The sequence below is a fragment of the Oncorhynchus gorbuscha genome, linkage group LG22, assembly GCF_021184085.1.
Source record: "Oncorhynchus gorbuscha isolate QuinsamMale2020 ecotype Even-year linkage group LG22, OgorEven_v1.0, whole genome shotgun sequence".
In the NCBI taxonomy this organism is placed as follows: Eukaryota; Metazoa; Chordata; class Actinopteri; order Salmoniformes; family Salmonidae; genus Oncorhynchus; species Oncorhynchus gorbuscha.
In genome coordinates, this window is record NC_060194.1 from 7,432,436 (window position 1) to 7,458,415 (window position 25,980).

The 25,980-nt window shown below is 42.5% G+C and overlaps 2 protein-coding genes across 11 annotated transcripts in view; one reads left to right on the forward strand and one right to left on the reverse strand.

Moving 5' to 3' along the window:
* LOC124009169 (beta-1,3-galactosyltransferase 2-like) overlaps nt 1–14,167 on the forward strand; it is a 33,180-nt gene extending 19,013 nt beyond the window's left edge. For 3 of the 8 annotated variants that reach the window (XM_046320717.1, XM_046320716.1, XM_046320723.1), the window contains 2 exons: nt 12,332–12,388; nt 12,492–14,167. In XM_046320717.1, the coding sequence (XP_046176673.1) occupies nt 12,332–12,388; nt 12,492–13,811 (1,377 nt within the window). In that variant the 3' untranslated portion in view covers nt 13,812–14,167. Of the gene's footprint in view, nt 1–9,563; nt 10,139–11,623; nt 12,020–12,331 lie in introns of those variants that run through there. The other 5 variants (XM_046320722.1, XM_046320724.1, XM_046320718.1 and 2 more) reach the window with 5 other exon arrangements.
* LOC124009167 (parafibromin-like) overlaps nt 1–25,980 on the reverse strand; it is a 63,248-nt gene that overhangs the window by 18,064 nt on the left and 19,204 nt on the right. For all 3 annotated transcript variants that reach the window (XM_046320713.1, XM_046320715.1, XM_046320714.1), the window contains one exon: nt 2,285–2,342. In XM_046320713.1, the coding sequence (XP_046176669.1) occupies nt 2,285–2,342 (58 nt within the window). The remainder of the gene's footprint in view (nt 1–2,284; nt 2,343–25,980) is intronic.

A 25,980-nucleotide genomic window follows, 5' to 3' on the forward strand; every position in this document is an offset into this window, starting at 1 on the left:
AACCACATAAATACTTTGTAAAGAGATACTGCAGCATTTTTCTAACTCACATGTGCTCATATTTTACTTTTGATTATTTTTAATCACAAATGTAATGCTCGCACTGTAGAGCCTTGCAAATTGACCACCCGCCAACGTGGCTGGTGAAATAGGCAGTATTACCCGCCAATACCTAAATTGACCCACATTTGGCAGGTGTTAATTTTATTTCCCATTACTGATGCATGTTTAATATGGATTGCTTTGGGCACCCAGGACAGATGCTTATTGGGACGGATGCTTATCTGTGAATCTTACCATCCCTTACGTTTGGCTTAGGTCACAACCTTGAAGCAAACATCAGTTGTCCTGAGAAAGACTACAAAGTGTTTCAAATGGCAGGAACATGATGTAGTAGTACATGGAAAGCTGTCTACATGTACAGTCATGGCCAAAAGTTGAGAATGACACAAATATTAATTTTCACAAAGTCTGCTGCCTCAGTGTCTTTAGATATTTTTGTCAGATGTTACTATGGAATACTGAAGTATAATTACAAGCATTTCACAAGTGTCAAAGGCTTTTATTGACAATTACATGAAGTTGATGCAAAGAGTCAATATTTGCAGTGTTGACCCTTTTTTTTCCCAAGACCTCTGCAATCTGTCCAGGCATGCTGTCAATTAACTTCTGGGCCACATCCTGGCTGATGGCAGCCCATTCTTGCATAATCAATGCATGGAGTTTCAGAATTTGTGGGTTTTTGTTTGTCCACCCGCTTCTTGAGGATAGACCACAAATTGTCAATGGGATTAAGGTCTGGGGAGTTTCCTGGCCATGGACCCAAAATATCGATGTTTTGTTCCCGAGGACCTTAATGATCACTTTTGCCTTATGGCAAGGTGCTCCATCATGCTGGAAAAGGCATTGTTTGTCACCAAACTGTTGGTTGGGAGAAGTGGCTCTCGGGGGATGTGTTGGTACCATTCTTTATTCATGGCTGTGTTCTTAGGCAGAATTGAGTGAGCCCACTCCCTTGGCTGCGAAGCAACCCCACACATGAATGGTCTCAGGATTCTTTACTGTTGGCATGACACAGGACTGATGGTAGTGCTCACCTTTTCTTCTGGCAAGCTTTTTTCCAGATGCCCCAAACAATCAGAAAGGGGATTCAGAGAACATTACTTTACCCAGTCCTCAGCAGTCCAATCCCTGTACCTTTTTCAGAATATCAGTCTGTCCCTGATGTTTTTCCTGGAGAGAAGTGGCTTCTTTGCTGCCCTTCTTGACAACAGGCAATCCTCCAAAAGTCTTCACCTCACTGTGCATGCAGATGCACTCACACCTGCCTGCTGCCATTCCTGAGCAAGCTCTGTACTGGTGGTGCCTCGATCCCGCAGCTGAATCAACTTTAGGAGACGGTCCTGGCGCTTGCTGGCCTATTTTGGGTGCCCTGAAGCCTTCTTCACAACAATTTAACTACTCTCCTTGAAGTTCTTGATGATCCAATAAATTGTAGATTTAGGTGCAATCTTACTGGCGGCAATATCCTTGCCTGTGAAGCCATTTTTGTGCAAAGCAATGATGATGTGTTTCCTTCCAGGTAACCATGGTTGACAGAGGAAGAATAATGATTCCAAGCACCACCCTCCTTTTGAAGCTTCCAGTCTGTTATTCGAACTCAATCAGCATGACAGAGTGATCTCCAGCCTTGTCCTCGTCAACACTCACACCTGTGTTACCTAGAGAATCACTGACATGTCAGCTGGTCCTTTTGTGGCAGGGCTGAAATTCAGTGGAAATATTTTTGGGGGGATTCAGTTCATTTGCATGGCAAAGAGGGACTTTGCAATTATAATTGCAATTCATCTGATCACTCTTCATAACATTCTGGAGTATATGCAAATTGCCATCCTACAAACTGAGGCAGCAGACTGAAAATTTATATTTGTGTCATTCTCAAAACTTTTGGCCACGACTGTTTGAGTCAACCACTAATTCCAGTCCTTGAGAGTAACAGGCTCTGCAGGCCTGCCCATTAAAAAAACACAAGATTCAACCAATAAAGGTCTTGAATCAGGTGTTTGAGTACTGTGCTGTAATGAAACCATGCACACCGCGGGGGGCTCAATGTGACGTGCAAGGTTTTATTCCAACCCAGTTCTAAAAGTTACTTTTTGGGCCAGGGTTGGTGGTGACTGCTGATACAGGTGCTTTGAAACACTGGGAAAGCTGTGTCTACAAAGGGCCTACATTAACACAATGTTTTCATGTCACCTACTTTGGTGGTGACAGATATACAGACCTGGTCTGGGGACGGGCTGCAGGGCTGGTGTCTGGGCCTTTCTGGCAGACGCTCCCTCCTGAAACACACAAACAAAAACACAACGGTCAACCTACAGCCTGATGAATGAAAAGCCAACCCTACATATTGGCATAGGGTAAGCAAGTTCCATCCAACTCGGACTCGTCTACAACATATTTACAATGTATTTGGAAAGTATTCAGACCTAGACTTTTTCCATATTTTGTCACGTTACAGCCTTATTCTAAATGGATTAAATGTTTAGAAATGTTAGCAGATGTAATATCACATTTACATAAGTATTCAGACCCTTTACTCAGTACTTTGTTGAAACACCTTTAACCTGTTGAGTATAGGGGGCAGTATTTAGATTTTTGGATGAAAAACATACCCAAATTTAACTGCCTATTTCTCAGGCCCAGAATCTAGAAAATGCATATAATTGTCAGATTAGGATAGAAAACTCTAAAGTTTCCAAAACTGTCAAAATATTGTCTGAGTATAACAGAACTGATATTGCAGATGAAAACTTGAGGAAAATTCAACCAGGAAGTGGCCTCTATTTTGAAAGCTCCATGTTCCTTTGAATGCCTTCCCTCCATTTAAAAGGATATCAATCATATTCCTTCTCCTATGGCTTACCCATGTTGTGAACAGTCTTTAGACAGTTTCAGGCTTTTATTTTGAAAACATTAGTGAGAAAGATCACATCGCGTCAGTGTATAGCAGGGTGTCCCCAGAGTTTTTGGCTGTGTATTTGGAATTTGTCTGCGATGTCGTGACCGCTCAAGCCTATGGATTTCTGAACATAACTCGCCAAACAAATGGAGGTATTTTGGATATTAAAATAATCTTTATGGAACAAAAGGAACATTTATTGTGTAACTGGGAGTCTCGTGAGTGAAAACATCTGAAGATCATCAAATTTAATTTATTGCTTTTCTGACTTTCGTGACCAATCTACTTGGCGGCTAGCGGTTTGTAATACACTGCTCTAAAATAACACATCCTAGAACTGAATGTATTACATTTCTTTACATAGTTGAATGTGCTGACAACAAAAATCACGCAAAAATGATCAATGGAAATCAAATTTATCAACCCATGGAAGTCTGGATTTGGAGTGACACTCAAAATTAAAGTGTAAAACCACACTACAGGCTGATCCAACTATGATGTAATGTCCTTAAAACAAGTCAAAATGAGGCTCAGTAGTGTGTGTGGCCTCCATGTGCCTGTATGACCTCCCTACAACGCCTGGACATGCTCCTGAGGTGGCGGCGGATGGTCTCCTGAGGGATCTCCTCCCAGACCTGGACTAAAGCATCCGCCAACTCCTAGACAGTCTGGTGAAATGTGGCGTTGGTGGATGGAGCGAGACATGATGTCCCAGATGTGCTCAATTGGATTCAGGTCTGGGGAACGGCCGGCCCAGTCCATAGCATCAATGCTTTCATCTAGCAGGAACTGCCACATGAGGTCTAGCATTGTCTTGCATTAGGAGGAACCCAGGGCCAACCGCACCAGCATATGGTCTCACAAGGGGTCTGAGGATCTCACCTCGGTACCTAATGGTAGTCAGGCTACCTCTGGCGAGCACATTGAGGGCTGTGCGGCCCCCCAAAGAAATGCCACCCCACACCATGACTGACCCACCGCCAAACCGGTCATGCTGGAGGATGTTACAGGCAGCAGAAAGTTCTCCACGGCGTCTCCAGACTCTCACGTCTGTCACATGTGCTCAGTGTGAACCTGCTTTCATCTGTGAAAAGCACAGGGCGCCAGTGGCGAATTTGCCAATCTTGGTGTTCTCTGGCAAATGCCAAACGTCCTGCACGGTGTTGGGCTGTAAGCACAACTCCCACCTGTGGACATCGGGCCCTCATACCACCCTCATGGAGTCTGCTCAAACGGTCAGAAACAAACACATGCACATTTGTGGCCTGCTGGAGGTCATTTTGCAGGCCTATGGCAATGCTCCTCCTGCTCCTCCTTGCACAAAGGCGGAGGTAGCGGTCCTGCTGCTGCTGGGTTGTTGCCCTCCTACGGCCTCCTCCACGTCTCCTGATGTACTGGCCTGTCTCCTGGTAGCGCCTCCATGCCCTGGACACTACGCTGACAGACACAGCAAACCTTCTTGCCACAGCTCGCATTGATGTTCCATCCTGGATGAGCTGCACTACCTGAGCAACTTGTGTGGGTTGTAGACTCCTTCTCATGCTACCACTAGAGTGAAAGCACCGCCAGCATTCAAAAATGACCATAACATCAGCCAGGAAGCATAGGAACTGAGAAGTGGTCTGTGGTCCCCACCTGCAGAACCACTCCTTTATTGGGGGTGTCTTGCTAAATGCCTATAATTTCCACCTGTTGTCTATTCCATTTGCACAACAGCATGTGAAATCTATTGTCAATCAGTGTTGCTTCCTAAGTGGACAGTTTGATTTCACAGAAGTGTGATTGACTTGGAGTTACATTGTGATGTTTAAGTGTTCCCTTTTTTGTTTTGAGCAGTGTATTTTGTCTAATGAGAGATGTTCTTACATAAACGCTTTTATAGCTTTCGACAAAAAGCTTTATTGAAATCTGACACGCCAGGTGGATTAACAACAAGCTAAACTGTGTTTTGCAATATTGCACTTGTGATTTAATGAAAATTACATTTGAATTTGGCGCGCTGCATTCCAGCTGATGTTGACGTAAATGATCCCGCTAACGGGATGGGTGCATCAATAAATTAATCGCCGCCTGTCTTGGAGCTCTACGGACAATCCCTTTGACCTCACGGCTTGGTTTTTGCTCTGACATGCAATGTCAATTGTTGGGCATTATATAGACAGGTGTGTGTGCCTTTCAAAATCATGTTTAATCAATTTAAATTGACCATAGGTGGACTCCAATCAAGTTGTAGAAACATCCAAATATGATCAGGATGCACCGGAGCTCAATTTCAAGTCTCATAGCAAAGGGCCTGAATACTTAAGTAAATAAGATATCGGTTTATCATTTTTACTAAATTTGCAAACATCTCTAAAACCTATTTTCGCTTTGTCATCATGGGTTAGTGTGTAGACTTAGAATAAGGCTGTAACGCAACAAATTGTTGGAACAAGAGAAGGGATCTGAATACTTTCCGATTGCACTGTATATATTGTCCATATCAAGAGCCTCAGTGTTGTGTATGATGTCTGTTGCTCCCTCCTCCCTCAGGCCAATTCCCCTTGGAAGGGGTGTGCATCTAGTCTGATGAGTGTATCAAGGGTCACACCCTCTAAGGTCTAGTGGTAATTCATCATCTAATGACAGTCCCAGAGCTCGGCTTCAAAGAAGAGCTGTATAAACATTTACAGGGGGGTTGTTAAGTGTTGATACTGTCAGAGCTCTCAAGTGTCGATCCGGCCAGAGCCTGGGACTCAAACCAGTGGTTGTATCACTAACCCAGACCCAATATTCCCTCTAAGCTGCGCGCATTAGAAATAAGCCTGCGAATGAACTTCACTCAGCCCCCCCGCCCCCCTTAGTTAACACTCAATGCTTTTCTTTATGGTGGAAATTGTGATCAAATCAACATTATCAACTTTTAATGCAACATACCAAAACAAACTATGCAAGACTCATTAGTATGCAAAACTATGCAAACTATTTTGTTGTAGGCAGAACGCATCTGATTATATTGCATTGACACGTAGGACTGTTGTATTTTGAGACAAGCTTGACTAATCTACGTAGCCAATACGGCAGAGGGTAGCATTGATCTGATTCTCTGTAATAAACGGTATGGGAATAATAATGCATTTTATTTTTAAAGTGGTTTCTTTCAAACATTTTCAGTCACCTTCTTGTCTGAAGGTCAAGTGGATAAACAAGTTAACGTCAAGTCCTGCACGTTTTTTCCACAAAAGTCTCGTGGAATGTAAGCCTACATTTTACACTGCATGATAGAACAGCCATTTCCATGTTCAAATGTTATGGGATGCATTTTGTTTTTGATGGTAGGCCACTCTGGTAGGTCTACATTATGATCATCCACAGAAGCCTATTTGACCACAGTCTGAAACTCAAAGTGGGTACAGCCTCAGTGTTCACAGTAAACACATGCTGGAAGTTCCACAGAATTTTCAAAGTTCAAGTTTGCACTCAGCAGACCTGAAATTTGCTCAGTACAGGAAAAAAAAGGAACCGTTTTCCAGAACCTCGGTGGGTCAGTTTTCCATTTCCGCCTAATGGTTCAGGTTAGGATTGGGGAAGGGAAGCTGATTCTAGATTAGAATCTAGGAGAAACTCCACCCTGAAGCACTTCCTGAAATACTGGCAATGTTGCTTTGACACATTGGTTCCTGTTGGATTTCTACTAGCAGGTTGACTAATTATTTTGTCTCTTATTTTATTGGAGATGTATGGAACACGGTCCACAGAACTTCATGAAGAGTCACCAGTTGACCCAGTGTTTCCCATAGATTATTTTCCAACACAGTTAGGTGGCAGATTGAATGGTAGGGAAAACTGCTGTGACCAGAGCCATCTGTTCAGAGACGCAGAGTTTGGAGTTATATAGATAAATTATATGAAAACATATCTTACTCAGAACTCCTAATGCATCGGCTTCCTGCAGATTTGTCAGTTAACTCCATGAGCAGCAGCACAGACTTGTGAGTTGTAGATGACAGATATGATTCAATAGTTCAGGGCAGAGTCAAGAGAATGCAATGAAAATCCCGGGCCCATGGGCTGCTTTTTAAATGTATTATTGTGGTACATTAAAGTTCTTATGCAATAAATTATGCAAGCCTGTTTTGTATTGTCAAAATAATGAACTGTGAATATTTTATCAGATTAATTTAGCTGTCCAGATAGCGCACATCGTCCACCAATAAAGGCTTGAGTTAGAATGGCGGTTTAATACACATTTTGTCCATCTAGTCCAAGGGAGAATTTCAATTTCAAATTCCTCGCGCCCTCTCTCTCCAAAATCAATTGGAGGTGGTCAGAGTGGAGGGACGTGTGACTGTCATCCAATGGGGTTTGAGGATGAGGAAGGATGCGAGGAGTATTCAAGTATGATTCTCCAAGTATGTAGAAAATATAAGTAACCATTTCTATGTAGGCCTGTATTTTGGTGCCAATTCTTAATGACATTGGTCACCCTAACTCTCAAAATCAGTCAATACTAGGCCAATAGTCCTCCAGTCCAGTCAAAAAGTTAGTAAACCTGTATGGGGGGCCTCTGCCCCTGCAAAGGTTTTTGGTCCATCCCTCTAGAGCTGTTGTCCCTTAACCTCTTGCTCCTACCTGGCACGCAGGCGTCCCATCTAGAGCTCTGGAAATGCAAATGCGCTACGCTAAATGCTAATAGTATTAGTTAAAACTCAAACGTTCATTAAAATACACATGCAGGGTATTGAATTAAAGCTACACTCGTTGTGAATCCAGGCAACAAGTCAGATTTTTAAAATGCTTTTCGGCGAAAGCATGAGAAGCTATTATCTGATAGCATGTAACACCCAAAAAGTCGACGATAAACTTTCACAAAACACTTCGAAATACTTTTGTAATGCAACTTTAGGTATTAGTACACGTTAATAAGCGATAAAATTCATCAGGAGGCGATGGAAATTCTATAGCTGTCAGTCTCGAAAAGATGTCTGGGGAGAGCTCGACCAAAACATCCGGTTGGAGACCGGAGGGAATCGGTTCCCTTGAGTCGGTTTGACCAAGAATCAAAGCTGAATCAAATGACAAGACTCTAGACATCGTGTGGAAGCTGTAGGCACTGAAACCTCGGCTTCATGTAATTCGGTTCACTTTGAACAATTCCTGGAAGTGGCGCATGGATATCTATTTCCATTTTCAGCGATCAGATTTTCTTGCACTTTTCGATGAAACGCACGTTCTGTTATAGTCACAGCCATGATTTAACCAGTTTTATAAACGTCTGAGTGTTTTCTATCCACACATACTGATCATATGCATATACTATATTCCTGGCCTGAGTAGCAGGGCGCTGAAAAGTTGCGCGATTTTTAACAGAATGTTCAAAAAAGTAGAGGGTCGACTGAAGAGGTTAATCTCCCTCGCATCTAGTTTCTTTCCCACTGTCTTCTCTTTCCTATTCATGATCTACTGGCCTCACAGACAGATTAGTGAATCAGCAGCTTTGCTGGGATAGTCTGGAAGTCAAGCTGCTTAAACTACATCAACACTGGCCTGACTGGAATGCCAGTCATAGGCCTGCACAACAAGCCACAGAAGAGCCATGCTCTCAACGAGAATTGTAAAGGGATACTTTATTTTTCTTCGGTACATTTAAAAAAATTGTAATGATCCGAACCAGGGCCTAAAATTACCTTTTTGGTCCCCCAGCCACTGTGGCAGAAAAAAAAAAAAAAAAAAAAAATCTACCAGCCACTGAGATTATTTTTTACCAGCCAAAATATTTTTCATATTTACATAACATTTGTAATCAAACCAATAAATAGCAACACGGGACTAGTTTAAAATGGCCCGTATATAAAATGAGCGTGAATCCCGATTAAAAAAGGGGAGAAAGGCACATCCAGTAAAAATGGGTCATATTTTTTTTAACAGTTTAGGCTAGAGACAAAAAACATTTCTCTTTGCTGTAAGCATGCCTGTCACAAAGTGGTGCTATATGTTCCCTCGCTGACACTGAAGCTGAGGCTGCATGACAGTGAACTTTCAAAGTCTACTCAGACTAGCCTGTACTCTTGGTTATAACAAGTGATAATGATACAATGTAACAAATGCACAAATCTAACAGAAGACTCATCAGGGACTGCATCCCTGCTCGCCATCACGGCTAAATTATATATTTCTAAAACTGACAGAGGAATAGACGCACGTGAAGAGAGGACGGAGAAAAGCAGGTAAAGGCATGTAGGGGATGCAGCTGGCTGATTACAGCTGCCACACATGATATGCGCATGAAAGTGAAGTGGATATTGGACCAGTGCATACAAGAGACTAGTGGCTGTTGCTTATTAAATTCAACTGAATTGAAACAAAAACAGACTTTATGAACATTTTATAACAGGAGCCAGCAGATTTTTTAGATTGGTAGGACTGAAAAAGTCGGTAGTATATAAGACACGGTACTACGGTATTCTAAAATGTTGGTATTATAAGTAAACCTGGCGTTTTGGTACCGTGACATTACAGTGGTACCGGTATACCGTGCAACACTAAAATCTGGTATCGTGACAACACTAGCATACTGTCACCAAGCCTGCAACTATCCATCAGACCATAGAGAAAACAGCCCTGCCCCCCTCAGTAGCCCCCACCAGCTAGAGCAGATGCGACAGAGCGATAGCACAGCAAGAGAGATAGGGAGCGAGGGAGGTTGATAGAGGGGAAGCGTGTGGGGACAGAAGAGACATAAGTGACACAGAGAGCACCGTGGATGAAGAGAATGTAGCTCGGGTGCTCTACACACACACTGGCACCAAGAGCCAGTGTGCCCGAGTGAATTTGACAATGAGTCATATTTAAAACCAAGGGAGGGATCGCTCTGCGCGTGTGGGTGCGTTCGCAGCAAAAGGCATTGAAAAACATGGCAGAGAAGGAACGACACCGGCCAAAGCGGGATCCATAGAAGCAGTCGCACCGTTATTGGGCCACCACACACAGAGAGAAAAGCAGCGATAAAACGGTAACCGTGAGATGGAGCTGAGAGGTGAGCCACGGTGTGTGGTGGACAGGAAGAAATAGATAAACCATTGAAGCTGGCAGCAGCACTGGGCAGAGTCATGGGCAGGTTGTTGTGCCCTAGTAGATGAGAGATGAGGGGAGCAAGCCCGCCGCACTGCCCTGAAACGACTTGAACTGGGGGAACAGGTATGTCTTCTGGTCCGGCGTGCTCAATTACAGCTCAAAAACACACATGCTCTTACAAGAGCGTTTTGGTAGTAAAAGCTGCCATGTACACACTGATGCACAGGTGCTGGCTGTTAGGAAGGAATATATAGCTTAGAGAGCTCATTTTTGTTTAGAACCTGAGAACACATTGGGGTGTGTGTGTTTAATGTTTCTTTGCATTCCAGAGGATGCCTACATAAAGGATTTGGCTTTTTAGCACCTTTTGTGCGCTCTCACAAACAACCCTTTGTCTGGGGGGGGGTGTATTTTGAGAGAGCGGCATGTAATCCAGTCGAATGTGAGAGAACCCACACCACTCCAGGGGACTAGTTGCCCAAAAATGTGAAAACAGTGCAGTGCTTTCACAGCAATCTAAATTAAACATACTTTTTCAGTTCGCTTGGGTTGCTGTGCCAAATGTGCCCACTTCTTGCTTACACCTTTATCCAAGTATCAATTCCTCCAATTGTCTAAAGGAGCGATTGAGGACATAGATCTTATCTTCATAGTTAACTTATTTAGTCCACCCATATATTAGATAGTAACCGTAATCATGCACAAGGGTGGTTCCTTACAAGGAAAGGCACAAATAGCCCTCAATTTAAGAGAGAAGATTTGCTATGAAGTCACTAACAGGATGTTGGTTTCCTCTTCATAACACATCTAAAAGTGAGGGTTTAAAAAACTGATACACATGTAAATACAAGTATAATAATAGATCCTGTGGCATGTCATTAAGAGTAATTTGATTGATTTTCTCTCAAAAGTAACTGGCTCCAGTTAGACTTGCATGACTCACATGCAAAGCAACATTAGTAGTCCTTTTTTAAATGTAAATTGTAACACACAGTACCAGTCGAAAGTGGGTGTCAATGTTAGGGAGAGAGGCGCTAAAAGAGAAGGGTGCCACTAACTATTGTATAACGGGACGCTGGCCTTCTAGGCAGAGTTCCTCTGTCCAGTGTCTGTTCTTTTGCCCATCTTAATCTTTTCTTCTTATTGGCCAGTCTGAGATCTAGCAGTTTCTTTGCAACTCTGCCTAGAAGGCCAGCATCCCAGAGTCGGCTCTTCATTGTTGACGTTGAGACTGGTGTTTTGTGGGTACTATTTAATGAAGCTGCCAGTTGAGGACTTGTGAGGAGTCTGTTTCTCAAACTAGACACTATTGTACTTGTCCTCTTGCTCAGTTGTGCACCGGGGCCTCCCAGGGTTTTACCAGCCCTCGTAGCAAAATCGATATACTGATAGAATTTAGGGAGTCTTGTTTTCAGATTAGCCTTGTTAAAATCCCCAGCTACAATGAATGCAGCCTCAGGATATGTAGTTTCCAGTTTACATAGTCAAATAAAGTTTGTTTAGGGCCATCGATGTGCCTGCTTGGGGAAGTGGAATATATGCGGCTGTGATTATAATCGAAGAGGATTCTCTTGGTAGATAATGCGGTCGACATTTGATTGTGAGGAATCCTAAATCAGGTTAACAGAAGGACTTGAGTTCCTGTATGTTGTTATGATCACACCATGTCTCGTTAATCATAAGGCATACACCCCCGTCCCTCTTCTTACCAGAAAGATACTACATTCTGTCGGCGAGATGCATGAAGAAACCAGGTGGCTGTACCGACTCCGATAGAGTGTCTCGAGTGAGCCATGTTTCCTTGAAGCAAAGAATGTTAGTCTCTTATGTCTCTCTGGAATACTACCCTTGCTCGGATTTCATCAACCTTGTAGTCAAGGGACTGGACATTGGCGAGTAGTATGCTTGTGAGCGGTGCGCGATGTGCCAGTCTCCAGAGCCTGACCAAGCCAAACTTGCAGCGTCATACCCAAGACGACTCCAGGCTGTAATCGATGCCAAAAGGTGCTTCAACAAAGTACTGAGTAAAGGGTCTGAATGCTATTTTAAAATGTAGTTTTTTTTATATTTACATTCACAAAAAACTGTTTTTGCTTTGTCATTGTGGGGTAGTGTGTAGATTAAATGTTTTTTTCCCTCATCAATCCATTTTAGAACAAGGCTTTAACGTAACAAAATGTGGAAAAAGTCAACATGTCTGAATACTTTCCCAATGCACTGTATGTTATCACACCACTACAATCACTCAGTCACCCTAGACAAAGCGTTTGATGGTTTTAACTTGTGCTAACATTATCACTGTTGTTTTTCTCCTAGATAAAAACGTTGGCCTCTGCTGAAGACCGCATGAACCTGGTTGAAACATATGGGCAGGTTTGTCAACTGACCAACAATTCAAAGTGACTTGAATGTTACGGTTCAATACATGCACCACCTCCCGACTAATTACTTGGTTCATCAACGATATCGCACACAGCATACGCCTGACCTGACCGAGTGTGTTACGGCTGCCCACGTGAGGTGGTACACAGACACCATGCAGTGGAGGCGCCGCCACTGCTACACGCATGTCGCTGGCCTACTGTCTCTCCTCTCGCTCCTGATCATCCTGGGCCATCAAGACTGGCTACCGGGCCTCAGGGGGCCAACATGGCAGAGGGAGCACCTAGTGGCTTACACTGAAAGAGGACTACACTCTACCAAAGAAAAAGGGAATCACAGCTCTTCACAGACTCTATGGAGGGATGCACTGGTTCCCCCTTCGCCTCCGGAAAGAAATGCCAACCTCAGTTCCCCTCAGGACTCCTCCTTTCCACAGGGGATTACGGGACTGGAGAACTCAGTGGCGGCTAATGCTAGCTTGAGTGGGGAAATCGGGCTAAGGGGCCTGCTGACCTCAGAGCCATACCCTTACATCATCAATGAGCCCGACAAGTGCCGAGAGGGCAACCCAGAGCCATTCCTGGTGCTGCTGATAGCCACTGAGGGCAATCAGGTGGAAGCCAGGGAGACCATTCGGCAGACCTGGGGGAACGAGAGCATGGTCCCGGGCCTAAGCTTTGTTAGGCTCTTCCTGTTAGGCGTAAAGGAGGGCAGGGTAGGCCGCCTGCAGCAGAGCAGCCTGGAGGCCGAGAGCCGGAGGCACCATGACATCATCCAGCAGGATTACATGGACACTTACAACAACCTGACTATAAAAACCCTGATGGGCATGCACTGGGTGTCCACGCACTGCCCAGGCACCAACTATGTCATGAAGACAGACAGTGACATGTTTGTCAACACAGAGTATCTCGTGCACAAGCTGCTCCAGCCAGAGATGCACCCTAAACGGGACTATATTACGGGCTACCTGATGAGGGGCTATGCACCCAACAGGAACAAGAATAGCAAGTGGTACATGCCCCCCGAGCTGTACCCCAGCGAGGTGTACCCTACTTTCTGCTCAGGAACGGGTTATGTGTTCTCAGGGGACCTGGCTGGAAAGATCTACAGGGCCTCCCTGGGTATCCGCAGGCTGCATCTGGAGGACGTTTACGTGGGCATCTGCCTGGCCAAGCTGCGGATCGAACCCACGCCGCCGCCTAATGAGTTCCTGTTCAACCACTGGCGGGTGTCCTACTCCAGCTGCAAGTATAGCCACCTCATAACCTCCCACCAGTTTCACCCCAACGAACTGCTCAAGTACTGGCATCACCTGCAGAGCAACAAGCACAACGCCTGCATAAACACATCCAAAGACAAGGTGGGCAGGTTTCACCAGAGGAAACTGCAGGGTGTACAGCCTATTTGGTGACAGAGGGTTGAGTGTGATGTTAGGTCATTGCCTGTGCAGGAGTCACTGGGCAAGAGATGAGAGTCAAGCATGTTTTTGGACAAACTAATGCTTGAAGACAATTTTTTTTAAACTACAGTTTATATATTCGAGTTTAATACATTCATTGATTGAAAGAATATATGCATTGGGGTACAGAGGAAGACATCACTTATGTAAAATGTGGGTGCTGTTTATTATGAGGATATAGCTTAAGACTATTGGTGGACTGTCACTGTCCAGTATCCATTTTGTTCAACTTGAGTTTAAATACTTGTACTTTTAACCCCCTAAGGTTGAATCGAAGAATCATAATAAAAAAAGATCTGTAATTTTCAGCTAGAAATTGTTTTGTTTTTTGCATTGGATCCACACGTCACACTTCCGCATCTGTGGTGAAAGTTGAAAGAGCTAGAGCAGTTTGTTAGACAATGAGACATCCCAAAAATCGGTCTCACAAAATCATCCAAATAGTTTGACTACAAACTTATAACCCCTCTATGGAAAGATGACTCACGCAAACGAGTGTTCTCCATTTTGCTCTACGACCACCACAACTTGGGATTCATCTGAAGTTGGTACAGCTGATCTGCCAACTTCTGTATGCAGCATCCGAACAGTATGAGCTACACACTAATATGACCTGTATCACTCCAAGATTTAGCAAGATTTGTGATTTCTACAGCCAAAAAAAGCATAAACTTTTATGAAACTCTGCTATACATTTCATATCAATTTCATATAAAACAATAAAAGTCATGTGCTCAGTTTGAGGACGACTAAGCAGAATACATAATAGAAAAACAATTAGAACATCTAAAGTGCTCAATTTTGGTTATTTTCCTTTTAACCTTAATCTGTCATAATCCATTCACACCTCTCCATCTGGCTTGCCATCAACACAGGATGCATCTCTTAACATATTCAAAGCTGATCAATCTCTTTCAATTTGAGGATCAGTACTTCTTTCTAATAAGTTATCACAAGCAATAATTTTGAAGACTTTTTCTGAAAGGGTTGTAAGGGAGATTGAGAGAACGTAAAAATAGAGAATTGTGGTTGAAATGTACTATTCCATTTATTTTTAAAAATCCAGAAAGATCGTGCTTTCATGATAAATATTACATTTTAGAGAGTTTAAAACAGCAAAGCTGACAAATTGCACTCAGTGCTTTGAGCAGCACTCTCCATAGACAGACTGGGTAGAGAGCAGACCCTCCCACTAAAACCAGCGGAGTAAAAGTTTGAGTAAAACGCCACTCAACTTGATTCTTTCAGGGCTTGCCACAGTCTTCCCTGCTACCACTTCAGTCATGGTGATCTGCCGCTGCTGTGGGAACTGTTCTGACATTCTCATATGCTCTGCTGATGTGACTTGATCGTCGACATTCTCTAGTTTCCAAAAACATTTGGAAATAGTTTCGCACGGTCGTTAGCTGTTATTTTTGTTGGCAAATGAGATTGATTTCTGTTCATTATACTGCCCGTCAGCCATCAACAATCACCCATCTTGGCACGCGAATATGCTGACAGGCCAGGGAGGAGAGAGGGGAAAAAAAAAAAAAAAAACTGTTGAAGTGTGGTTGATTGGGCCATTTTCCAAGGTAACAGTGCAGTAATTGGTAAAAAATTACAAACCCGCTTTTGATTGGACCCTTATTCGCAAAAAGTGTGGCAATTGGTCAAAATTGCGAACTACTGCATCATATGCGTTGATTTTGCAATGAATCACAGAAACGAAGAATCCTGGAGGGACTGCCCTCTGTGCAAAGATGACCCTCACTGACACGAACATGTCGATTGTTTTGCTCTAAGACGCCCATAGGCCTCAGACTCATCTGAACGTCCCCTGGTACCAGTTGAAAGACATTTATGGAAGTACACTGAACAAAATATTTAAAAAACGGCACGTATTGTTCGTCCCCCCATGTTTCATGAGCTGAAATAAATAAAAATACTAGGAATTTTCCATATGCACAAAAAGCTTATTTCTCTCATTTTGAGTATTTCTGTCTGCAATAAAGCCCTTGTGGGAAAAACTCAGTCTGATTGGCTGGGCCTGGCTCCCATGTGGGGTGGGCCTATGCTCACCCATGGCAGCACCCCTGCCTAGTCCTGTGAAATCCATAGATTATGGCCTAATGAATTAATTTAAATTGACCGATTTCCTTAACTGTAACTGTAAAGTCAAATATTACAAATTGTTGCATGTCACATTTGTATGTTTTGTTCTCATATACATACACTACCATTCAAGTTTGGGTTCACTTAGAAGCACAATTTTTGTTAATTAAAATAACACCAAATTGATCAGAAATACAGTGTAGACATTGATTATCTTGTAAATTACTATTGTAGCTGGAAACGGTAGATCACATAGGCATACAGAGGACCATTATCAGCCACCATCACTCCTGTGTTCCAATGGCACGTTGTGTTAACTAATCCAAGTTTATAATTTTAAAAGGCTAATTGACCATTAGACAATTGCAAAAGGGTTATGTTAGTACAGTTAAAAATCTGTTCTGATTAAAGAAGTAATAAAACTGGCCTTTAGACTAGTTGAATATCTGGTGCATCAGCATTTGTGGGTTCGATTACAGGCTCAAAATGGCCAGAAACAACTCACTTCCGTCTGAAACTTGTCTATTCTTGTTATGAGAAATGAAGGCTATTCCATGCAAGAAATTGCCAAGAAACTGAAGATCTGGCAAAAGAACACAGACATTGGACAGAGGAACTCTGCCTCGAAGGCCAGCATCCCGGAGTCGCCTCTACACTGTTGACGTTGAGACTGGTGTTTTGCGGGTACTATTTAATGTAACTTCCAGTTTCTGGCCATTAGCCTTTTAAAATTATACACAGATTGGCTAACAACGTGCCATTGGCTAACAACGTGCCATTGGAACACAGGAGTGATGGTTGCTGATAACGGGCCTCTGTATACCTATGCAGATATTCCACAAAATAACCTGCCGTTTCCAGCTACAAGTCATTTACAACAAAGTCTAAACTGTATTTCTGATCAATTTGAAGGTGCTTTTCTTTCACACACACGTCAAGATTGGACACCAACTCATTCAAGGGATTTTCTTTATTTGTACTATTTTCTACATTGCATTATAATAGTGAAGACATCAAAACTATGAAATAACACATATGGAATCATGTAGTAACCAAAAAAGTGTAACAAATGAAAATATGAGATTCTTCAAAGTAGCCACCCTTTGCCTTTATGACCGCTTTACACACTTTTGGCATTCTCTCAACAAGCATCAAAAAGCTTGTTAAAAGATCATTTGTGGAATTTTATTCCTTCAAATGCGTTTGAGCCAATCAGTTGTGTTGTGACAAGGTAGGGGTGGTATACAAAAAAATGGCCCTATTTGGTAAAATAGCTCAAAAAAGCAAAGAGAAACAGTCCATCATTACTTTAATCTCTCTGCGCATGGATCGCTACTTAAAGTCATATTAAACGTTCATGAAAATACAAGTGTCTCACATGTATCGAAAGCCTAGAATCTTGCTAATCCAACTGCGTTGTCAGATTTTAAAAAGGATTTACTGCAAAAGAATACGATGGGATTATTTGAGCATAGAGCCCCATAAAATCAAAATAAATTTAACCAGCACAGGCGTAACATAATCACAAAATGCATTAAAATAAATTGTTTACCTTTGACGATCTTAATCTGTTTGCAATTCCAATGCCCATTGTTACACAATTAATGATCTTTTGTTTGATAAAATCTGTTTTTATAGCCTAACACGAAACATTTTGTGAACCGCTTGTGTCGTGAATTCCGTCTCATTCCATTTTCGACGACACATTCCAGGTAAATAACCCACACAGAATGTGACTTTTCCAGTCATGTTTGGTTTCACTGCAATCAACTGGTTTGTTTAACACAATCAATGGGTCATGGGCCATTTCGCGGGACGTATTGACTGAAAGAAACCGATTTGAAGACAACAAGTCATGACATCATTGTACACCAATATATATAATTTGTTTTTTGGGGTGGGGGGGGGGGGGGGGGGGGTGTTAGAATACCATTTTGGTATTTTGTATATAGTTTGGTTTCAAAATGTATACCTTCACCAATTTGGCCACATGTGTGGGACACCTGGGTGACTTCATGATAAATGAAGCACACTCATTTTGGAAGTTATCATTCTGAAACTTTGCACAAGTACTGTTGCCCTCATATTTTTCACTGAAATGGTCCCCATCGTCCTATCTGAATGTTTGTTGTATCTTGTTCATTTTAAAGATAAAACAATTTAAACATACTTTTGTATCTAAGCCAGATCTATTGTGTTATATTCTCCTACATTCAATTCACATGTACACAAACTTCAGTGTTTTCTTTCAAATGGTACCAAGAATATGCATATCCTTGGTTCTGTGCCTGAGCTACAGGCTGTTAGATTTGGGTATGTCTTCAGGCGGAAATTGCACAAAGTAGGGGGGGGGGGGCTGTAAGAGGTTAAGTCATAAAGGTCCGTCAATCCGGAAAATAAAGAACTTAGAAAGTTCCTTCAGGTGCAGTCGCAAAAACCATCAAGCACTACGATGAAACTGGCTCTCATGAGGACCGCCTCAGGAAAGAAAGACCCAGAGTTACCTCTGCTGCAGAGGATAAGTTAATTAGTTAATAGCATATGATTGCAGCCCAAATAAATGCTTCAGAGTTCAAGTAACATGGTCAAATTTCTGCAAAGAATCCTCTACTAAAGGACATCAATAAGAAGAGATGTGCCTGGGCCAAGAAACACAAGCAATGGATATTAGACCAGTGTTAATCTGCCCTATCCAAATTTTTGATTTTTGATTCCAACACTGTCTTTGTCAGACACAGAGTAGGAGAACAAATTCTCTGTATATGTGGTTCCCACAGTGAAGCATGGAGGTTGTGTGATCGTACTTTGCTGGTGACACTGTCAGTGATTTATTTAGAATTCAATGTATTTAGGCTTGCAAACATTTACAGACTACAAAGTGAAGCACAGCCGAGAGCTGCTCAGTGACAAGCCTACCAGTCGAGCTAAATAACTTCTATGCTCGCTTTGAGACATGTAACAATGAAACAAGCATGAGAGCATCAGCTGCTCCAGACTGATCACGCTCTCCGCAGCCGATATGAGTAAAACATTTAAACATGTCAACATTCACAAGGTCGCAGGACCCGATGGATTACCAGGACGTGTACGCACTGACCAACTGGCAAGTGTCTTCACTGACATTTTCAATCTCTTCCTGTTTGAGTCTAATACCAACATGTTGTTTCAAACAGACCACCATAGTGTTCTTGGGCACAGGGACAAAGGCAACCTGACTAAATGACAACCGAACCGTAGCACTCACAGCTGTAGCAATGAAAACATTTGAAAGGCTAGTCATGGCTCGCAACACCATTATCCCAGAAACCATACACTCCCATACACAATTTGCATACAATTTGCATGTTAAATGTGCATCCAGAGGGAAAATAATCTAGATCACTAGTACTCCACACACAGAGAAGCATACAAAGCTCTCCCTCGCCCTCCATTTGTTAAATCCGACCAAAATTCTAAGGTAATGGCTCACATCAACACCATTATCCCAGAAACCCTAGACCCACTCTAATTTGCATACCACCCAAACAGATCCACAGATAATGCGATTATTGCACTCCACACTGCCCTTTCACACCTGGACAAAAAAGGAACACCTGTGTGAGAATGCTATTCATTGACTACAGCTCAGCGTTCAACACCATAGTACCCTCAAAGCTCATCACTAAGCTAAGGACCCTGGGACTAAAACACCTCCCTCTGCAACTGGATCCTGGACTTCCTGACAAGCTGCCCCCAGGTGGTAAGGCATCAACACATACCTCACGCTGTTCCTCAACACAGGGGCGCATGCGCAGTCCTCTCCTGAACCCCATTCACTCATGACTGCACAGCCAGGCAGGACACCAACACCATAATTAAGTCTGCCGATGACACTGTTGTAGGCCTGATGACCGACAACGAAAAGACAGCCTATAGGGAGTTCAGAGAACTGACCGTGTGGCACAAGGACAACCTCTCAACGTGATCAATAAAAAGGAGAGGATTGTGGACTACAGGAAAAGGAGGACAGAGCATACACCCATTTTCAACAACGAGGCTGTAGTGGAGCAGGTTGAGAGCTTCAAGTTCCTTGGCATCCACATCAACAAACTAGCATGGTCCAAGCACACCAAGGCAGTCATGAAGAGAGCACGACCAAACCCCTTCCCCATCAAGAAAAGATTTGCCATGGGTCCTCAGATCCTCAAAAAGGTTTTACAGCAACACCATTGAGAGCATCCTGACGGGTTGCATCACTGCATGGTATGGGAACTGCTCAGCCTACGACCGCAAGGCACTACACAGAGGGTAGTGCGTAAGGCCCAGTAATCACCGGGGCCAAGCTTCCTGCCATCCAGGACCCCTATACCAGGCTGTGTCAGAGGAAGAACCTAAAAATGATCAAACACTCCAGCCACCTGTGTCATACTGTTCTCTCTGCTACCTCACAGGAAGCGGTACCGGAGCGCCAAGTCTAGGTCCAAGGGGCTTCTAAAAAGCATCTACCCTCAAGCAATTAGACTCCTGAACATCTAATCAAATGGCTACCCAGACTATTTGCATTGCCCCCACCCCCCTCTTCTACACTGCTGCTACTCTGTTATCTGTGCGTAGTCACTTTAATAACTATAACTACATATACATATTACCTCGACACCGGTGCCCCCGAACATAGACTCTGTACAGGTAACAACTGTATATAGCCCCGCTATTGTTATTTACAGCTGTTCTTTAATTATTTGTTATTCTTATCTTACTTTTGTGGGAGTCTTTTGTTAAATGCATTGTTCATTAATGGCCTGCAAGTAAGCATTTCACTGTAAGGTCTACACCTGTTGTATTAGGTGCATGTGACAAATCAAATTTGATGTCAGAGGTAAAACCAAGCCATGAGGTCGAAGGAACTGTCCTTAGAGCTCCGAGACAGGATTATGTCGAGGTACAGATCTGGGAAAGGTTACCAAAGCATTTATACAGCATTGAAGGTCTCCAAGAAGATAGTGGCCTCTATTATTCTTACATGGAAGAAGTTTGGAACAACCAAAACTCTTCCAAACTGAGCAAATCGAGGAAGAAGAGCCTTGGTCAGGGGGTTCTTGGTCACCTCCCTGACCAAGGCCCTTCTCTGCCAGAAATCCTGGAATTCCTCTGGAGATGGGAGAAAGTTCCAGAAGGACAACCATCTCTGCAGCACCACTCAACCAAATCAGGCCTGTAAAGTAGAGTGGCCAGATGGAAGCCACATGACAGCCCTCTGGAGTTTGCCAAAATAGAAACAATATCTGGTTTGATGAACCCAAGATTTGACTCTTTAGACTGAATGCCAAGTGACACTTCTGGAGGAAACCTGACACCCATCCTACGGTAAAGCATGGTGGCAGCATCATGCTGTGTGGATGCTTTTCCAGCAGCAGGGACTGGGAGACTAGTCAGGATCAAGGGAAAGATGAACAGAGCAAAGTATATTAAATGGTTTTTGCTTTGTCATTATGGGATATTGTTCAGAAATTGAAAACAATTTAATCCATTTTTAAAACAAAATGTGGAAAAAGTAGAGGTCTGATTACACCGTCTCTCAGATACAGGACAAACTTCTGATTGTTTTAGATGCATTTGTATGGGCTAATAGCAGTAAGGCCAATAAAACATTTTAGTATTTTTTTTATACTTCAAGGGGACATAAAATGTATAATCAAATTGCAAAATTATCCTCCGTATTACCTTAAATTCCAGATAGCTTAGTAGTAAAAAGTGTACAGTATCAAAAGGAACATTGAATCATTTCACAAGTACCAGTTGATCTACATGAATTCTGAAGGGCAGGACAACTGCAAGAGAGAACGTGGGTGAAAGTGGAAAACGATATGGGTGGTACACTACAAACCACAAGTGGTAAAATACATTTAATAAGGTCATACATTTTTCTGCCATTTCCAGAGATTAAAATAATGAAACCTCATTGGTCAGGGTTCAGCCCAATGATTGATAAATCAATACATCTTGTTTATATTGAAAGCACTCCACCCACCCCTGACAATCAGCTAGGCAGAGATCCAAACTAAATACATTGAATAGATCCTTATGAAAAAGGAGTCTACAGTACTATGGTAGTCACTTCAAGGGTTTAACCAACATTTGTGTTAAATGTGTTTCTAGCTTACCATGTACAGTGCCAGTCAAAAGTTCAGACACACCTACTTATTGAAGGGTTCTCATTAATTTTTTACATTGCAGAACAATAGTGAAGACATCAAAACTATGAAACACATGGAATCATGTAGTAACCAAAAATAAAATAGTGTTCGACAAATCAAAATATATTTTATATTCTTCAAAAGCAGCCACCCTTTGCCTTGACAGATTTGCACACTTGGCATTCTCTCAACCAGCTACACCTGGAATGCTTTTCCAACAGTCTTGAAGGAGTTCCCACATATGCGGAGCACTTGTTGGCTGTTTTTCCTTCACTCTGCAATTCCAACTCATCCAACTAATCTAAATTGGGTTGAGGTTGGGTGATTGTGGAGGCCAAGTCATCGGATGCAGCACTCCATCACTCTCCTTGGTAAAATATCCTTTACACAGCCTGGAGGTGTGTTGGGTCATTGTCCTGTTGAAAAACAAATTATCGTCCCACTAAGCGCAAACCAGATGGGATGGCGTATCACTGCATAATGCTGTGGTACCATGCTGGTTAAGAGTGCCTTGAATTCTAAATAACTCTCATCAGCAAAGCACCACCACACACGCAGAGATAATACGTTCACCTACTCTGCGTCTCACAACGACATGGCAGTTGGAACAAACCAACAAAAAAAAAACTCAAATTTGGGCTCATCAGACCAATGGACAGATTTCCACCAGTCTAATGTCCATTGCTCGTGTGTCTTGGTCCATGCAAGTCTCTTATTATTGGTGTCCTTTAGTAGTGGTTTCTTTGCTGTAATTTGACCATGAAGGCCTGATTCACAGTCTCCTCTGAACAGTTTATGTCTGTTACTTTAACTCTGAAGCATTTATTTGGGCTACAATCATAGGCTGGTAACTAATTAACTTATCCTCTGCAGCAGAAGTAACTCTGGGTCTTCCTTTCTTGTGGCAGTCCTCATGAGAACGAGTTTCATCATAGCGCTTGATGTTTTTTGCGACTGCACTTGAAGAAACTTGATTGAGATGGACTTTCAAGATCTTTGCTTATTTGAGCTGTTCTTGGTCTTTTACATAATAGGGTGATCTTCTGTATACCACCCCTACCTTGTTACAACAACCGATTGGCTCAAAATGCATTAAGGAAAGAAAACACAAATGAACTTTTAATTGAAATGCATTCCAGGTGACTACCTCATGAAGCTGGTTGAGAGAATGCGAAGAGTGTGCAAAGCGGTCATAAAGGCAAAGGGTGGCTACTTTGAAGAATATAAAATATATTTTGATTTGTGTAACACATTTTTGGGTTACTGCATGATTCCATTTGTTATTTCACAGTTTTGATGATGTAGAACATAGTACAAATAAAGAAAAACCCTGGAATGAGTAGGTGTCCAAACTTTTGACTGGTACTGTAGAATAGTGAAGAAACAGAACACTAACACACAACAAATCATGTAACTATTAATTGATAAAGCGGCAACTATATTGCGCATACCATAACAAATAACTGAAAACACAATGTAATAGAATGCACTCAAAATAGTGACTATGAAGTTCAGCCTTGATCGAAAAAAAAGTGCAGCATAATTACGTCAAGAAGGAGATATTCATCATGAGTTCTTCCTACGCATAAGACCACACCAAAGAATGCTTCATAGTAAATCAGAGAAATTGTATTGGGCTTTGTGAATTAACAGTCTTCAGAAGCGTTGATGAAAATTAAGCTTGGAGATGAACTAAAACGGCAGCAATGGCAAAGTAGAATCAGCATTAATTTCAGAATGATAGATACACTAAAATGAGACCACTGCAGTGTGTGTGGATGAGGAAGACAAAAGGCAGCTTGACCTTCCCAGGTTTGCCCATTTGCAGAGACGTCGCCGAGTCATGACTCATTCCCTGTACTCGGTGGTTCCCTACAATCAGTACCTGGAGCCCAATCTCATTATAGACTGGGCAGCCTCTGGACACAGATCACAGGCCCCAAAGACCTGGAGGTGCAGCGAGCTAACAGAACATGTCAACGAGCTGGCCAGAGCACAACAATATACCTCAAGCTTTGGGTAATAAATTAGTCACAGAAACCGATCAGAGGAACATGAACTCCCTATTACAACAGTAGAGTAGGAACTGGACTTCCAACTGGTTTGCATCTGTTATTGTCCGAGGTATGTAATAGTTCAAACAAAATATAACGTTGACAATAAGAATACGATCAATGTGAAGATGTGCTTTTTCAGTAGGATTTTCAATACCCCAAATGTTTTATATACTGAACAAAAATATAACAAATATATAACAGTTACAGTTCATAAGAAAAATCAGTCAAACAATTTAATTTAGGCCCTAATCAATGGATTTCACATGACTGGGAATACAGATATGCATCTGTTGGTCACAGATGCCTTAAAAAAGAAAAGCTAGGAGCATGGATCAGAGAACCAGTCAGTATCTGGGGAGACCACCATTTGCCTATTGCATCATGACATCTCCTTTGCATAGAGTTGGAATGTTGTCTCACTCCTCTTCAATGGCTGAGCGAAGTTGCTGGATATTTGCGGGAACGTGTATGGCAACGTGTTCCAGTCTATCCAAAGCATCCCAAATATGCTCAATGGGTGACAGGTGTGGTGAGTATGCAGGCCATGGAAGAACTGACATTTCCAGCTAGTGTAAAGAGCCTTGCGTTATCATACTGAAACATGAGGTGATGGCGTGACAATGGGCCTCAAGATCTCATCACGGCATCTCTGTGTATTCAAATTGTCCTTGATAAAATAGAAATGTGTTCGTTATCTTTAGTTTATGACTGCCCATACAATGGGGCACTCTGTTCACAACGCTGATATCAGCAAACCACTCGCCCACACGACACCATACACGCCGTCTGCCCAGTACATTTGCCCAGTACATTTGCCCAGAGCATTTGCTTACTTAAGTCGGTTATGATGCCGAACTGCAGTCAGGTCAAGACCCTGGTGAGGACGACAAGCATGCAGATGAGCTTCCCTGAGAAGGTTTCTGACAGTTTGTGCAGAAACTCTTTGGTTGTGCAACCCCAGTTTCATCAGTTCTCTGGTTGGCTGGTCTCAGACGATCCCGCAGGTGTAGAAGACAGATGTGGAGGTCCTGGGCTGGCGTGGTTACACGCGGTCTACTGTTGTGAGGCCAGTTGGACATACTGCCAAATTCTCTAAAACAACTTGAGACAAGGTGCCTTATGGTAGATATTAAATTCTCTGGCAACAACTCTGGTGGACATTCCTGCAGTCAGCATGCCAATTGCATGCACCCTGAACTTGAGACATTGTGGCATTGTGTGACAAAACTGCAAATTTCAAGAGGCCTTCTATTGAAGCAAGCACAAGGTGCACCTGTGCAGTGACCATGCTGTTTAATCACCAGCTTAATATGCCACACCTGTCAGGTGGATGATTACCTTGCCAAAGGAGAAATGCTCACTAATAGGGATAAACAGATGCGCACAGAATACAAGAGAAAGCTTTGTGCATATATATGGAACATTTTGGGGATTTTTTTTTATTTCAGCTCATGAAACCAACACTGTTGCATTTATATTCTTGTTCAGTATAAATTAAGCAAATTGCATTCTCTCCAGCTATTAGGGATTTAATGATTCAATTTGAACCTTGGACCGATGCATAAGATACTAGTGCATGGGAGCATTTGAAAACCGATCCAAAACGTTACAAATTGCCGGTTTACTAAATGTTTTTCAAAAATATTCCAAAAATACCTTATCTTTTGTGGCTGAATTGACGAGTCCTCTCCTTCAGATCAGTAGCCTATCAAATGTTTACTCATGTAACTGCGTACAACTATCTGATAAGGGTACAGTTTAAGACAGTTGCTCATGTCAACGAGAGATGGGCCTTAT